General features: G+C 40.9%; 1 protein-coding gene across 2 annotated transcripts in view; it reads right to left on the reverse strand.

Moving 5' to 3' along the window:
- DCC (DCC netrin 1 receptor) overlaps positions 1 to 17,391 on the reverse strand; it is a 1,127,120-nt gene that overhangs the window by 427,905 nt on the left and 681,824 nt on the right. For both annotated transcript variants that reach the window (XM_078384133.1, XM_072992925.2), the window contains exons 6-7: positions 8,813 to 8,967; positions 1,116 to 1,236 (exon numbers count right to left, since the gene is read on the reverse strand). In XM_078384133.1, the coding sequence (XP_078240259.1) occupies positions 1,116 to 1,236; positions 8,813 to 8,967 (276 nt within the window). The remainder of the gene's footprint in view (positions 1 to 1,115; positions 1,237 to 8,812; positions 8,968 to 17,391) is intronic.

Consider the following 17,391-nt stretch of genomic DNA (forward strand, 5'->3'; position numbering starts at 1 on the left):
TTTTCCCTACCTATCAGCACATTTGGCCCTCCTGGATTTTACTGACACCAGGACAATCAGGATAGTGTGGTTTAGTGGTTAACATGGGTCTTTCTGACCCAGAGTAACCTTATACTTGGAGTTACTTTGTGAATGGTAGTGAGCACAGGAGTGTACCCTGTAGACCATCTTGATTACTGCCACTGGCATTGTCAACCTTCAGGCTACCTTTTGCTATGGAAAGCTTTGGCATCCTTTTTTTTTTTTTCCTGCTGGCACCACAGGCACAATATTGGGCAGTAATACTGCCCCATTTCCTGGCTTTTGGAATTGTAGGGACAGAAGCACAAAGTCCCACACTCATCAGCAAAACTTTGTTGTTGTTGTTGTTTTGAAGAACTGAAATAATAATACAGAGCATGCCCTTGCACAACATGGTTGTTGGCAAAAATGAAAACGCAGAGATGATTGTTTTGATGCACTTACTCCCTCATCAAACTACACATCTGAGGATTCCATAGGATTCAACCCAGACAGTTGGTAACATCAAACTGCTGTAGTGGTGTGGTCAAAGAGTCATATTTGACCTCTGTTCCCACCCTATTAGTTACCAAAGTGCAAAGCTAATTAATGAAAATCAGCATCAGGGCATGAACCTCAGCTTCCCAAGACAGAGAGACAGAGGGAGATAAAGAGAGACAAAGAGAGATTGATTGATTTCAATTTCTATATTGCCCCATCAGTGTTGTCACTCTCTGGACAGTTCTATCCTGTCTGCTCCATCGCAGAAGTCAGAATAAAGGACAAAAATCATTACTATGAAACAAGGGATACAATTCTGAAAACCAGGAATGCAAGTTCTTCCTGCCAGGCTGGGGTTAGAGAAGACAATTTCTGCAACAAACTCCGTGTCTCTCATAAAGTCATTTTACACCCTTTCGAAGGGTGTAAGATTGCGCAGTTCTCCCGAAATGGACACAGGCGACACACAATGATGAGTAATTCTTTGCGGACATCGCTAGAGACCGCCAAGCGCAACCATAGAAGTGCAAGGAAAAAGTCAGGGGCCGGCAAGGGTTACCTGGTTCAAAGCTCCACTAATCCTATTAATTAAAAGAAGAAATTCTGCATCTTACCAGGCTCTGGGATGATTAGCTGTGCGCTGGTCTGTGTGTTCCCGGCGTCATTTTCAGCTACACACTGGTAGAATCCTTCATCCGACTTTACCAGTCCTAGAATTCGCAAGTTGCTGCCACCCTAGAGAGATGTAGGGAAGCAAAGAGGTTTACCTACAGCTGGCTTTCCCAGATTTCAGACAGATGAGTCCAAATTACAGGAAAGGAGATGTCGGCTAAGCATTAGGAATAACTTCCTGACAGCACTAACTGTTCGACACTAGAACATTGCCTTTCCATTGAGTCTGGGTCACCATCTAATGGCCGGTGTTCTGTAATAATGTGAGGTTGGACCTGATGACCTTGGAGTAGAGCTTGGAGACAAGGAGTTACGTGTTGCGTAATTCTTGTGACAAGATGTATTAAAATGAGGGCACAGACGGTCACATTTTGAGCAGAGATGACATTGTTTCTCTGATGAAATGAATAATGTTTCCAGTTTCATTTTGAAGGTACTTTAGTTTTAAGTTATTTTTAGAAGCACTTTAAAAACATTCAGTCATTGTTCATGGTCTATACCACCCTCTTATAAATTCTGAGGATCTTTTCTTTTTTTAAAAAAAAAACTCAAAGTAATAGAAAAACAACAAGAGCTGCTTCTTCAACACTTAACACCACACGAAGTAATGAGAAATGAACTGCTTCCTAAATATGACAGCAAGTATTGGGGAGCGATTACATTTAAAAGTAATTGCCTAAGGTCTGTTTTCTAATTTCTAATTCTCTGGTTCCACAGAGACAGGCCTCGTCCTTACATCTCTTACAGGGTTTTCTTTTTTAGAAACTGATTTGGGGAAAGTTGTTTTCATTCTAGCAGGGTGGTCCCCAACCTTGGGCCTCCAGATGTTCTTGGACTTCAACTCCCAGAAACCCTGGCCAGCAGAGGTGGTGGTGAAGGCTTCTGGGAGTTGTAGTCCAAGAACATCTGGAGGCCCAAGGTTGGGTATCACTGCTCTAGCAGACCATCTCCATGGACCCAGTCACATGGTGGATAAAATCCTGTAGCTCAAGACCCAGTTACAGTAATGATATACCACACAATATGCCTTGGTGTTAATTAACTCAATTGTCTCAGCTGCCAATCAGATGGGAAGTGAAGGCAGGCTGCTACAGCAAGCCGGCTTCACTGCAATCTAGGACGCTGTGGCTAGCTTTACTGCCCGGAAGCTGTGGGGCAGCCTCAGGAGCCAACAGAGAGAACCAGCACGATGCTCCAGGATGCAGCAGCCCACTTTCCTCACCCCGTCAGCTGGGTATGCAGCACCTACTCAGCTCCAAAGCCCTGGCTCAGCTGGCTTGAGGGGCTACCCCACAGCTTCCAGGCAGAGAACCCAAGTGCTATCCTAGAGCATAGTGAATCCAGGTTGCTGGTAGATGCCATGCTGCCCAGCTGATGGGTGGTGAAGCTGGCCTGCAGTCCAGGACGCAACAAGCTAGCTTCACCACCACCCATCAGCTGCGTGGTGTGCTACTGCTGATTCAGGCACTGAAGGCTGGCGCTGCAACCTAGATCACAGTGTTGCTTCTTTGGGTTAGGTCCTGGGGCCACCCCACAGATGCAGCCCTTGTTACTACTCCCACCATCTCCGCCACCCCCACTTCTACTTTCTTCTCCTCCTGCCTCTGCTACCACTGGTCCTCCTCTTCCCCAGCCTTATTCTCACCTCTTCATGGCAACCTACAGTTTACACTGACAAAAGGGTTTGCATACGCCAAGATGATTGAAATAAATCTGTTTCACAAGTGATTTAAAATAAACAACCCTCTGGCAGAAAAGTATTTTACCTTGCTTCCCAACTTAAAAAAAAAACACAAAAACATGCTTCCCAGGCATGAATGAATGAATGAATGAATGAATGAATGAATGAATGAATGAATGACATCTGTGCTTCCAAGTACATCATGGAGACACTTTATAAAAAACCAATTTTTAAAAAACAAAGCCCGATTCAACAGTGGTCCTTATTGTCAGTGCAGTGGGCTCTTAGTGTGGTAAGCCACAACTGCAGTAAGCCTACTGAATCAATGGATCTTACAGAGGAGTAGACTCACCAAATCCCCATTGGTCCAATGGACCTTCTCTATGCTGAGCAACAGAATTTCAGCTGCTCCCTGCAAAATTGGGTGGTTGATCAATCATGTAAAGGAGAGCCACCGGGAGGGAGGGACTGTGTGATTGCCTTCTCATGCATGTTTTGTTCAATGAAGGCCACTGCATTTCAGAACAAACTTCTGAATGCTGCCTTGAATTTCCAAGGCTGGGGTAGACTCTCCGACTCTTCCCTGCAGTTTAGTGTCTGAAGCACAGGCTCACAAAGGGCCCTTTAAGTGGTGGTTTCTTTTGAGTAAACGTTGGGAAGAACATCCCGAAAGGGGGTTCAATTTTGGAACAGACTGCTTTATGAGATGGTGGATTCCCCTTCATTCAATGTTTCTATTGGCACTGCATTATCAGTTGATTTTCTGCTTCTGCAGGGAACTGGGATGGATTACCTTTAGGGTTCCTTTCAGTTCTACAGTCCTATGGCTGAAATCCTGTTGTGCAGTTATGCGAACAGCATAACTGGACAACAAGAAGGAAATTGCCATAAGTTAAGAAATCTCCATGGATATTATGAGTTGCATGACTTGCTGTGCGATGGATAATATCTAGTACCACCACCACAACGATCTTTATTTTATGGTCAAAGACCTGATAAGATAATGTCTACAGAGACTATTTAATTTAATGGCAATTTGCTTCTAAAAGTTACAGTGTCTGCATAACTACACAACAGGATTTCAGCCTATGAGCCTATTAGTCTAAGTGGAATGTCCTCACAGAGTTCTTGTTTGCCTGCAAAACTGGGAGACCCTAAGCACCACAATCCAGACCATTTTTCCAAGCTCTTCAAGCAAGGACCATTAAAAAGAAGCAAATATCCAACTTTTAATTGGTATTGGCTTTCATCTGTTTTTCTTCACTGCAACTGTTCCCATGTAAGAGTTGTACTCTTACATCTCTTGTTTTAGAATTTTTAAATTGTATTGTTTTTCATTCTGAAGTAGCCCGACAATTTGTTACAGGGTAGACTATAAATACTTCAAGTAAGTAAACAAATCTATAGCACAAGCCTATATATGGCTATACAAAAGTAAATCTCAAAGAAATCAGGGGGAATAACTCCTAAGTAGGTGAATAGAAACTGAAACCTGGATGTCATTATTGGATTCATCCTAGAATTTTAGCAACATATAGTTTGGGGTCAAATTATGAATTCTATTTTATAAAACAGAACAATTCGAAAACTAACTGTATACTGGTTGTTGTGCGTTTTTCGGGCTCTTTGGCTGTGTTCTGAAGGTTGTTCTTCCTAAAGTTTTGCCAGTCTCTGTGACCGGCATCTTCAGAGGACTGGAGTAGGAACTCAGTCCATGTTCTTTTGCTGTTTGTTGGACAGTTGAGCAACAGACCATGGACAGAGTTCCTACTCCAGTCTGCTGAAGATGCTGGTCACAGAGGCTGGCAAAACATCAGGAAGAACGACCTTCAGAACACGACCAAAGAGCCCGAAAAACCCACAACAATCATTAGATCCCGGCTGTGAAAGCCTTCGCGAATATGTTAACTGAATACTCCTACACAAAAAATTCTGTATTTCATGAAGGCCTTAAGTGCACCTGTGGAAAATAATGTATACAGGCATCTATTCACTGGTATATTTTCCATCATATAGTCTGTAATGAAATGCACACTCAAGGAAGGAAGGAAGGAAGGAAGGAAGGAAGGAAGGAAGGAAGGAAGGAAGGAAGGAAGGAAGGAAGGAAGGAAGGAAGGAAGGAAGGAAGGAAGGAAGGAAGGAAGGAAGGAAGGAAGGAAGGAAGGAAGGAAGGAAGGAAGGAAGGAAGGAAGGAAGGTTGATCCTTTGGGTTCACTGAGCCTCTAGGACCTGTTAGAACAAAATAACATGCTGCTGAGCAGACACGTAGCTCAAACTCCTTATGCAACACTTAAAAAATCACTTAAATTTGACATTAAAGAAAAACTGGACTGTGTGGGAGGCATATTTAGTGGGAGATTCAGATTGCTGCAGGTTTAAAACCAACAATCTCTAAATAAGAAAAAAAAAGTCTGAAGGTCAGTTCCTCTGAGCCCTTAGAACTTTGGCTTCGAAGGAAAAATTATTGGCACTGTTTTTTTAAAAAAATATTGTTACTATTATTTTAAATTTTCTGCTTTGAATGCTTCGTTTATTAAAGCTTTTCTTTTCCAGGAGATTTTTGAAAGGATAATCTGCCCTTTTCCAATTACATAATGAAATCTCCCATTTCTTGGCAAGCAGAGTTATGACCGCCTGATTGTCTTTATTATAAATACCAACAGCGGGTAAAGTTCTGTGAACTTGGATGCTCGTAGCACCTAGTATCTTCTTTTGTTCTAAAAAAAAAGTATGTGGTGCAGGGAGAGATCCTGAGCCTTTTATTAACTAGAAAATGCTTAATTTAGATCATCATTGTCAATTTCATTTAATAGAAAGAACATTAATTAGGAAAGTGGCATTGCATAAGAAAGTTAATCTATACGAATGAGATGTGCTTAAACCCCTGAAATTAGAGATGTTAGAAAGGAAAGGAGGATTATCCCGCAGCCACAATGTTTTATAAGCATTTAGTTAGATACTTAGGACATGAACTAAACATTTCCAAATATCACAACTACTGCTTGGCACTTATGAGAGCACAGCTGTGACGTTAAACATAGCTTTCAATTTGTACTGCGGACTACAAGATTTGTCAAAATCTTGTGTGTGTGCTGAAGGAATCCATCTGTTGGAGAGAGAGACATTGACTGGGCTTTGATGTGAACTCAAGTTGTAGTTCTACCTGGCGTAGACCAATTGAATCAATGTCCAGAAGGCAACTGGTAAACCTTCACATAAGGTTTACATAGTGCCACAGCTAATTAAGGCTAACTGACACGGTCCTGGGGCATGCTTGGTCAAATGCTCAATTGCTCAACTGAGAGGAGTCCTAGCACTTCACCAGCAAACTGCAATTAGCTGTGGTACATCACAGAAACTTTACATGAACTTCAGTAGAATTCTGGCCGATTAGTTTAATGTAAGTGTTCGCTGTGATTTAACAACTGATTCAGTTGGTCTACTCTGCTTGGGGTTACCAACTGAACTTAAGTCTTGGATTTAAGATCAAGGTGGGCCTTTCATGCTTGTTCTTGTCTTTGTGATATAGTCATCCACAGCAGTATTCTTCAACATTTTCTGATTTGAAACAACATGCCTTTAGGATCCTACTTCTTAATTTGCCCTCACATCTTTCTATGAGTTAGTGGTATTGATGTTGCAGGATGGACAGCAGTAGTGGTATTATAGTGATCTAAACATGGATTAGAGTAGCTTTTTTTTGACCCATGAAACTTTTCAGGGGCTGTACAAGAAAAAGATGAATAATGACGGGTAATCCTCCATAAGACACAACTTCCCTTGCACTTGCATGACCAGAGGCGAGTGTTGTGTGAGTTTCAGATTGTGTTGTCTCATTGAAAACCAAGACAGTGATAATGTCTTGACAGGTCTTTAAGACAATCCACCAAAAAGAAAGAAAGAAAGAAAGAAAGGAAGGAAGGAAGGAAGGAAGGAAGGAAGGAAGGAAGGAAGGAAGGAAGGAAGGAAGGAAGGAAGGAAGGAAGGAAGGAAGGAAGGAAGGAAGAAAGAAAGAAAGAAAGAAAGAAAGAAAGAAAGAAAGAAAGAAAGAAAGAAAGAAAGATGAGCTGAATTTCTTTGCAATAATGGAAAAGTGGGGTGGGGGCAGATATTCAGGTTCCATGACAGACAAATGAATATGAAAAGTTCCTTAAAATTTCCGAAAATGGCTTATTTAAAGGAATTTTCTCCACTTCTTTTCAGACTCAAACATGGCTGGCAATAATGAACTTACATGTAGCATTACATACATCTTTACATTTCCAGCTGGATTACTGTATAAAGGGGCTGCCTTGGAAATTCCAGTCTAGTTGACCACAAGGATTTTTTTAAAAGAGATTATTGTATTCTATTGTTTTACTTGTACCTTTAACTTTGCTCTTATTTGCTAGTTTTAATAACATACTGTATCTGTTTAATCCTTTTAAAATACTGCAATAAAGAATGTATTATTTTAGCTTTATTTATTTATTTATTTATTTTGATACTCTAAACCACCTTGGATTCTTTAGGAGAAAGGTGACATGTAAGTAAGTAAGTAAGTAAATTTCATACACATTTTAAAAACAAATATAAATGACTAAAACAATGGGTGATTAAAAGAACAACGCATGGCAAATTCAAAGATGCATTAATTTCTACTTGTACATATTTTATCCCTCATTCATTACATTTGGGCTCTCACACTGAATAGGTAGAGATTTCCTTATCAAGGGAAGAAGGCTCAATCTCAAATTATACACAAGTTATGTCAGTCTGATTGACCTGTGCTTGTATTTGGGCATCCTTAACCTCGAGACCACCAGGTCTGTGTAATCCTGTCACAATATATATAATGTGGAGCAGTTCACTGAAGTTGGCTATGGTTTTAAATAGAGCTTGAAGTCAAATGGAGTGGGGCTGTTCCATTGAACGCTTTGTCAGAGCGATAAGGGCCCTTTGTCAGAGAATTTCCAAGCAGTATTATAAAAAGCTGTTTGATTTCTTGAGTAATCCCTGATTGGACATTGACAGGTATCTATACCTAACGAGTTGCACAGTCCTAAAGTGTCACTGCACACAGTAGATGGGCGGGGATTCATTAGGGAGAAATAAAGCAAAACATACCCTAAAAGGAACAAGAGAAGATAGTATTGAGGGGCTCTGCACAGCTGCAATTAAGATCCTCATTTTTAGAGGATGTATCACTTTTTTTTTAACGGGGGAAATTGAGTGTGTAAGATCAAGATCATTCAGATCAACAGTGGAAAGAGTGCAGGGTGGGCTTCTGTGTCTCTCACGGGTTGAAATGGAGCCCTCACACAAACATACTATTTTTTTTAAAAAGGAACTTAAGTACAAAAAGTCTCTTTTTTAAAAAAAAAAGCTGAAGAGACCTAGGGAAGCAACTTTGCCATTTTGAGGCAGGTACCCACCCAGCTTCCAGACTCTGGAGCCTCTAGAAAGTGTGTGTGTGTGTGTGTGTGTGTGTATGTGTGTGTGTGTGTGTGTGTGTGTGTGTGTGTGTGTGTAATTCTGTGACAAACAAACAAATGAATGAATGAATGAATTAAAATAAAACAAAATCAAATCAAATCAAACAAAATAAAAAAAACTTTCTTAAAGAAAATGTGGGGAGATTAGCTGGGTTCAGGGGCATGTGATGCCTGCCAGCGTCCAGGGTTGGCCACACAGTTTGCTCAGACCTCTGGAATTTGTCTGCCTCTGATGAATGCTTATATAATAATAACCTTTGAACTGCAGAGCTGGAAGGGACCCCATAGATCATCTAGTCCAGCCCCTCTCAAGGAGGCACAGTGGGGGAATCGAACTCCCAACCTATGGCTCCACAGCCAGAGAACTAAGCCACTGAGCTATTCAGCAGTTCTGTCAATGTCTTTTGTAGCAACGTGATTATATCTGCTGCATTGCATTCAGGGTTATTTTTCCCCAGTAAAGATGAAAAGCACTAATAATTACCACTATCTGAAAATAATCGCTAGGAATGACAACTTCTCCATTCTTGATCCACTGCACTGTAGGGACTGGTTTACCGGAGACCGCACATTCGAATTCAATGTCCATACTCTCATAGGCATAGAGATTTGAAGGGTGATTGATAAACCATGGTGGAACTGCAGGAACAAAGGGAAAGAAAAAAAAATAAAGGTTTTTTTTAGTGGAAATGAATGTAGTTATAGGAAGTTGCCAGGGTAAAATAATAATAATAATAATAATAATAATAATAATAATAATAATAATAATAATAATAATAATAATAATAATAATAATAATAATAATAATAAGATGGAAATAAATAATATTGTGACAAATCCTCCATGTAATTAGTACCACATAAACACGACCAATGTGGTGATGCATTTTTAGACAACCAAGCTGCAGTCATGTGGAAACCATGTTTTTGTGATGTTTCATGTTCAAGTACGAGGCCGGTCACATCACATATATGGCACTAGTTCAAGCTTGGGGGAGCGTCACTAATCAAGGAGCATTAAGGCACTATTTTCATTTGAATATAACCTGTGACTGGCTTTGCAAAATAAATCAATAAGAGGAAGGTTTCCCCAAGCCCACAATGAGACATGAGCCAGATGATCTTTTCAGAGGACAAATTCTTATTAAGCTGGCAATTATCTGTTGTCTTGTATTACGATAATGTATTAACACTTTTTCTGTATAGTATATGATATGCTAATTTAATTTAATTTCATCATTACCATAACGCTAGTTATAGTGCGATAGAAATTTGCAATTCAAGGGGAAACACTAATAACATCACATTTCTAATGAGTTTTCCCCATCATCAAAAAAAAGACGAGGTGGGGGGGTGGGATCAGCCCTGTTTTGTCAGCTTTCAACAAGGGAGCAAAATTCATTATTTTGAATATTCATAGCTTCAAGAAACCCAGATTACATTTTAATTTCCAGGGTAACATCCATGGCTTATTTTTTGACAATGTGACTGTGTTTCTTAAGCAGCCATGCATAAAGTTTGAATTATAGAGAGTTTTTTTAAAAAAAAATTATATCAATGGAAAAATGGAATTGTGCACTATTCTATGTATATAGACATAGAACCTAGCATGCACCCCCCTGCCCCACAGAATGTAGAGAATAAGGCACCACCTTCTAATCAGTAGCTAAGAGTCAATTCATATTACTACATCATTAAACATGCAAAGTTGGCAGAAAAAAACTTTGTTTCTAAATATATATCACATGCCTTTCCTTAATAATCAAGATTAAAAGAACCAGATCAGAAAAATAAGGTTTTTTTAAAAAGAACAATCAAAGGAGCAAGAAAAAGCCATAGGGTGACATTCAACATCACTATGGATTTTTCCTATCTGCTTGCCCTTCTTATAATCGCAAGTGCCTTTCCAGAAACAGCTCTCCAGCACCCTCTTCAGAGGAGATAGTGCAATTTCCGGGGCGGGGTGGTGGTGGGTGGAACAGGACTGCACCCCTCTGCTGGTGGTGGTTTCACTTATTCATGAACATTGAGACCTACATTGGGTCTCCTGGAGAGGTGCGAACATCTCTGAAGGCCCTTCCAGGCATTTGGAAAAGAATTCATTCGAAAGCATGAGCAGAGAAAGAGTTCCTAGCAATGCCCCCGCCTGTTACTATTTCTATGTGGAAAAAAGACAGTCCAAAGATGGAATCTCACCACACAACGAGGGATCCTGAAAAATCAGGTTTCCCAGGGATGTGGGGAAAGCCCCACATGTAGAGGATGGGCTCCTTTTTGGACTCTTCCTCTCTCCATGGAGACCGTCACTGGAAGAGGGTGGGGTTAGAAGACTCTCCCTGTTCAATCTTTCTAAATACAGTGGGGTCTCAACTTACGAACGATTCTACATACGAACTTTTCGACTTACGAACCGCTCTCATAAGAATATATGGACTCAACTTGCGAACTTAGATTCGAGTTACGAACTCTTTTCTTTCCTTTTTTTAAAAATCTAAGTCATCTTAGGTTAAAAGGAAAAAAGAAAATAGTGGCAGAAGGTGGAATAGCAGCTTCCCATTAGTTTGTATGGACGGAAAAGAGCAGATATGGATTAAATGGTTTTCAATGCATTCCTATGGGAAATGCAGATTCGACTTATGAACTTTTCGACCTGAGAACCGCCTTCCAATACAGATTAAGTTCATAAGTCGAGACCCCGCTGTAATCCTTCTCTGAATGCCTCTGGATAGATTCAATCTCAGTTGCATCTCCATTCATCAGGAAACGGCATGGCATGGCCCTCAACCTCAGGGCTCATGTTCTTTCGATTGTGAATAGGATTTTGAATTCATCGTTGTCAAGTGCCATAAGGTCAGTTCTGACTTATAAGGTCAGTTCTGCCATAAGGTCAGTTCTGACCCTTTTCAGGGTTATCCAGATAGAGAGTACTCAGAAGGGGTTGACCCTTCCCTTCTTCTGGAGGTGCCCTGGGACTGTGCAGCTGGCCAAAGGCCACCCACGCTGGCTGTCCTGGAGAGAGGAACAGTGGGGGAATCCACACTCCTAACCTTTGGCTCCTAAACCCCTTACACAACTGATGGTTGTATTGAAGTCCCATTAATTGGGACTGGCATTTAATGAAATCTCTGTAAATTGCTTGGTCCATAATTATTTTTTAGCCTATCTACTCCTACAAGCATGTACACAAAACATAAATGGGAGAAGTCACCTTAGAGGAGGCGTTCATCTCTCACACAATGAAATAAATGGTTCTCTGAAGATGAGCTCTGAGGTTGGAAACTATGGCCTGGAGCTTCCTGGCAGAATGAGGGCCACTAACTACATTCTGAAATCACAATCCAGAACTGTAACCACTAGAGGATACAAGATACAAAAGATAGATGAGACATGTCCTTCTTTGCATCTGAGTTTCCCTATTTACGTACAAAGCCTTAAACGGTTTAGGGCCTCGATACTTGGCAGAACGCCCACTCCTACCAAGATCTACCCGTGTCACTCGCGCGAGTCAGGAGGTGAGGTTGAGGAGCCTGACGCCGAGGGAGGCCCGGATGCAAAAGACAAGGAATCAGGCCTTCTCGGCGGTGGCTCCTCGCCTCTGGAACAACATACCTCCTGAAATTCGTGCGGCTCCCTCGCTGGGTATCTTTAAAAATCAATTAAAAACATGGATGTTTCGGCGGGCCTTCCCTCCAGACAATTCCTGATGTCCTCTTCTCTCTCTTTCCTACCATTAGCTCCCTTCTTGTTTAATGTTTCTGTCATGTAAAAATTGTTTTTATATATATTTAATGTCTTATTTTATGTTGTTAGCCGCCTAGAGTGGTCTTAACCGACCAGATAGGCGGGATATAAAATAAATAAATAAATAAATAAATAATAAATAGATGATAGATAGATAGATAGATAGATAGATAGATAGATAGATAGATAGATAGATAGATGATAGATAGATAGATAGATAGATAGATAGATAGATAGATAGATAGATAGATAGATAGATAGATAGATAGATAGATAGATAGATAGATAGATAGATAGATAGATAGATAGATAGATAGATAGATAGATAGATAGATATTTAGCAGGGATGGGCAAACTGTAATGCTGATATAGCATGCCGCTCCTCCCAGGTCTTCTTTTATGATACCTACCCCCCACCCCACCTCACCCCTTTTTTTCTTAGAAAGAAAGATCAAAGGCAGCTCATGGAAGCCTCTAGAAGTAGAAATGCATCTTTTGGGAAGATCAGGCACAGACCATCACCACCACTACTTAACACCCAACCACATTCATTTTTTCAAAACTGTTAGTGGACTTTGAGCAGGTTTCTATTTACCCTCACATTTTGGTCAGCTGTGTAAGCCTCACGGCTACACATTCATTCATTCATTCATTCATTCATTCATTCATTCATTCATTCATTCATTCATTCATTCATTCATTCATGTATTTATTCATCCATCCATCCATCCATCCATCCATCCATCCATCATAGAAAACAAAAATGAAAATAGAGACATTAAACCAACAGGAATAACTCTAAAAACAATTAGCCTCCAGATTCACTAATGTTTTGCTATTTAGGACACCACGAGAAAAGATTATTTAAATGCACATATTAGCAACAAGACGTCTGGGTAGACTGTGCATCAGCTAAACTCTGGGTATTATGCCTATTCATTTATTAATGTAAATAATTACATGCCACCCTATTTCTAAAGGTTTCAGGGTGGCTAAAACACAATAAAAATATTTGGGGGGGGGAGACAGGAGCAGATTGAAATGATTTGAAATAATTTAAAATCACACAGTACAGTGAAACTATTTTGAAACCACACACCCAGACACAACTAGACCTTCATCAGACCATAGTCTCTACTTCCCCAAAACTTTAATGAAGAGCCAAGTTCTAATGAAGATGGAATGAGGCCCACAACAGTGTACTTTCAGGGGAAGGATATTCTGCCACCAGATGTCACAATGGAGAGGGCCCTGTGCTGTACAGCACCACATAATGTGTTGCTCCAAGTGATGGAACATGGAGAAGGGTCTCCTCACAACATCTAAGTACTTGGGCAAGTGTGAACAAAGGCAGGCACTATGGAGTGCTGATGTCCTACTTTTGGAAGGCCTCCTTATTGTGTCATGTCAAAAAAGCATGCTCTCTTGCTACCCTTCAAAAGATTCCCCTCCCCTTTTATGGATGGTGAAGTTGTCTGGATGGGACAGAAGGATCCCACAGCCATAGGGTTAGTTGGAATGAATTCACAGGAAACTCTCTCAAACCAGGAAGTCAGGGCTTTGTGCCAATGGAGTTTGGTGACTCTGACTTGTGTTCCATGTTTCAGGCTGTGTTTTGAAATAACTATCCCTGGTGAACCGGTTCTGTGGGTAGAGTTCACCACTTCTCACCAGTGCTGTACAGTTTGGACCAAAAACAGGTGTAAATTCTCCACCACCACCCATGACACTGGAGGAGCCACAAGTCACCATTGTTTCATAGTTACTTCTTGCCCATAAGCATGTTGATGGTAAAACAAAGTACAGCCAGAAATCCATCAGCGCAAAGTAAGGGACATGTTCAGGAGCCCCAAGAGTGTGCTCTGTCTATCACTCCTCTGCATGTACGTGGTTATGAGAAAGCACCCTCTGCATTCAGTTGAGCCAAGGCAAGGGCTGCCAGCTAAAGCCCACTGTTTTTGCATTGGTAGATTTGGATGCAACTCAAGCACTGAATGTCACGTAAGGGGTTGGCAACCAATTCCTAACTCATATTTGCCAGACATCATGGAACAGTGATGATTAACTACTTTTGGCTTGCTAAATATTAGTGCTTTGCATGTTCAACAAGAAGTGCTGAGGTCTGAAATGCACCAGGAGAATGTGGAATTCCATCCCACATAAAATAGGTGTAGACTAGTGAATCGGTGCTGCGAGAGCATGGAGCTCTCCTGGCAGAGAGGGGTAGACTTTTCTCTTGCCAGGTGGCCTCCCAAAACTTCTGCCCTCACAAAGTCCTTTCCACTTCCTTCAAAAGAAAGACCGTGCACAATCTTGGGCAAGGGGGCTTGAGAGACAAATTCACCTTCATCAACAAGTCTAATCCATGTCTGAGTTAAAGATAGCTCCCTTCAAACAGTGTCTCACTTGAAAACTGCTTTGTGCAGCAGACTACAACTTTCTTTCCATCAGCAAAACAGTAAGATGTTTTCTATTGCTCTTCAACCTGTTGAAATACATTCCTGATATATTTTTACTACACAGTAAGACAGTGATCCATGGGGGGATAGGATCCATGGGGGGATAGGAAGTAGCAAACTCTAGGCATTGCATGGTTTCTGGCTCCCCTTGACAATTTTTGTCCAGACGTGTTAGACTCTAGGGGGCGGTGCTCATCCCCGTTTCCAAGCCATAGAGCCAGCGTTTGTCCGAAGACAATCTTCTGTGGTCACATGGCCAGTGCAACTTAGACATGGAACGCTGTTGCCTTCCCACCGAAGTGGTCCCTATTTATCTACTTGCATTTACATGCTTTCGAACCACTAGGTTGGCGGGAGCTGGGACAAGCAACGGGCATTCATTCCGTCGCGTGGATTCGATCTTACAACTGCTGGTCTTCTGACCCTGCAGCACAGGCTTCTGCAGTTTAGCCTGCAGCGCCACCACGTCCCAAGACTGGAACTACATATAAATAGATATTTCTGGATTTTTTTATTTAGTATTTTCAGCCAGCAGATAACGCAATCAGCAGATACTTATCTCATCGGTGCAGGTTTCTACTGTATAAAAGTAATAAATACAAGACACAATCTTTGACTATTAGATACTAGTTTTTACCAAAAAAACCTATCAGTTAAGTATGCATGTAGTATGTATGCATTTCTTAATATTGCCATTTTTGCAGCTCTTATATTGTTATTTCAGAGATCTGCTGCTGATTATAATATTTTATAAATTCTGTGGCATCCACAAACAAATTATTTCTATTGGCAGGTCTCAGTGTTTTGTTAATTGTTCCAATTCTGTATTTTCAATTGTGGCATCCCTTGGAATTGAAGTGTTGTTGTTGTTGTTGTTGTTGTTGTTGTTGTTGTTGTTAATGATAATCATCATCATCATCAGAAGAAGAAGAAGAAGAAGAAGAAGAAGAAGACTGAGACATGGAAGGGCAGGTACAAAGAAACTGAAAAGAGTAAGGATATATCACTGGAGACCAAGAACAAGAAAATCCATACTACTATATTCCTGATTAATACGTACAGAAGTAAAAGTTGGACAGTGAAGAAACTCAACAGGAAAACAACAACAATCATTCAAAATGTCATGTCGAAGAGAGCTTTATGAATATCCATAGACCACCAGAAAGACACGTGGGTGGGTTCTAGAGCAAATCAGGCTAAATGAGGCTAAAACGAGGCTATTGTCCTTTCAGCACTTTGTGAGAAGAGAAGAGACTGACTTGGAAAAGTTATCAGTGCTAGGAAACAGGGAAGGTGCAGCAGATTAAACATGGGATGGATTAACTCACTAAATTAATCCTTGGGTTTGCAAGACCTGAGCATGACTGTTAATGATCGGACGTTTGGAAAGCCCCTAACTCATAGAGTCCTCGTCAGTTGAAGCAACTTGATGGCTCACATTGAGGGGGAGGAGAAGGGATGGGTCTTCTTATGTTCTTGAATGAGAAACTACCAAAGAACAGCAAGGGACTCTACAGAGAGCTACCAAAAAAATCTTGTGGCATCTTGAGTTCCTATGGTATTTTGCCACCTGAGGCAGAACACCCCCCTACCACTACCTTTCTCCATCTCTCCTAGAAGTAAAAATGATAACAAACCAGCAAATTGTTGTATTATTATACCCCTGATTTGAACCGTGTTTGACACAAAGGGCTATGCCTAAACATCAGGAACCACATCTTTAAATTTTGTGGAACAGAGGACATGTTTGCTAAATCGCTGATTTTTTTAATTTTAGGAAGCAGATATTGGCACATTGTTGTTGCTGCTGTCATTGTTAAAAACAGAGACGGGAAAGGCAATTTTTGGATTATATATCCTGGAATATGCTACTGAAGTGGAAAATCCCAGCCTGCCATCCAGTATTCCAGGAACTGAAGTCCAAAAAAAAAAAGTTACTTTCATTTGTCTCAGATTTAAAAAAAATACCACAAAAAATCCTCCAGACGTTAGTATTCCAGTAATCTGGCTGTCTTTTCAGGTTACCACACATCTGTTGTGTGCCTCACTCAGTTTACTGAGAAGGATGGACCCCTTCCAAAACACAGGCTGAACTGATATGTCCTCTCAGCCCATCTATCTTCTTACAGTCTGTCTCTTTCCGGGAAAGTATATTTCATGGCTCAACAAATTCTCTATTTCTTTTCACGCTGATCATGCAGTTGAGAGAAGAAAAGAAAAAAACACAAAAAACATTTGAGCAGTCACCTGTACAGTGTTGTAGTACCTGTCAATGAAAACCTGCAGGACTGGAAATCCCCAGCTGCAGATCCCCCTGTGGCTTTATCTTTTTCCTTTTCCTCACTTATTCTACGATTATATACACACCGGAGAACCGCCTAGCCCACAGCAACAGGCTGAGAAGATAAGACTATCAGTTGTAAGGCAGTGTGATACAGATTACATATGGGAAGAAAAGAAGAATAAAATATGACAACACTGTGGGAGTAACATGTGATGCGGCGCGAGAGGAAATCCTCAGGAAAAAATTGCTGTTGTGATAGCATTAATAATGGGTGAATGCCCGCTTGCATGCCTTGGATTGGTTGAGAAATAAGACTTGGTTGGGAAGTCTGGGTTATTTCCAGTGCATTCCCAATCCAGATTGATTTTGAAAGGCCTTTTTCTCGGGGGGGGGGACTGAGGGGTGAAAAAAATCACTGCTGTCTTTCCTCCTCAAATGGGAAATCTCGGGGTATTTTTTGGAAGTTCTGTGGCCTTTTGTTATTGTTGTGGCTGCTGCAGAGTTTTGGATTTTGGTGAAAACATCTAGCTGTGAAGCAGAAATGCAGGGACTTACAAAACAGAATTAGCTTCAAGTCTTC

This window comes from Pogona vitticeps, chromosome 2 (assembly GCF_051106095.1).
Source record: "Pogona vitticeps strain Pit_001003342236 chromosome 2, PviZW2.1, whole genome shotgun sequence".
In the NCBI taxonomy this organism is placed as follows: Eukaryota; Metazoa; Chordata; class Lepidosauria; order Squamata; family Agamidae; genus Pogona; species Pogona vitticeps.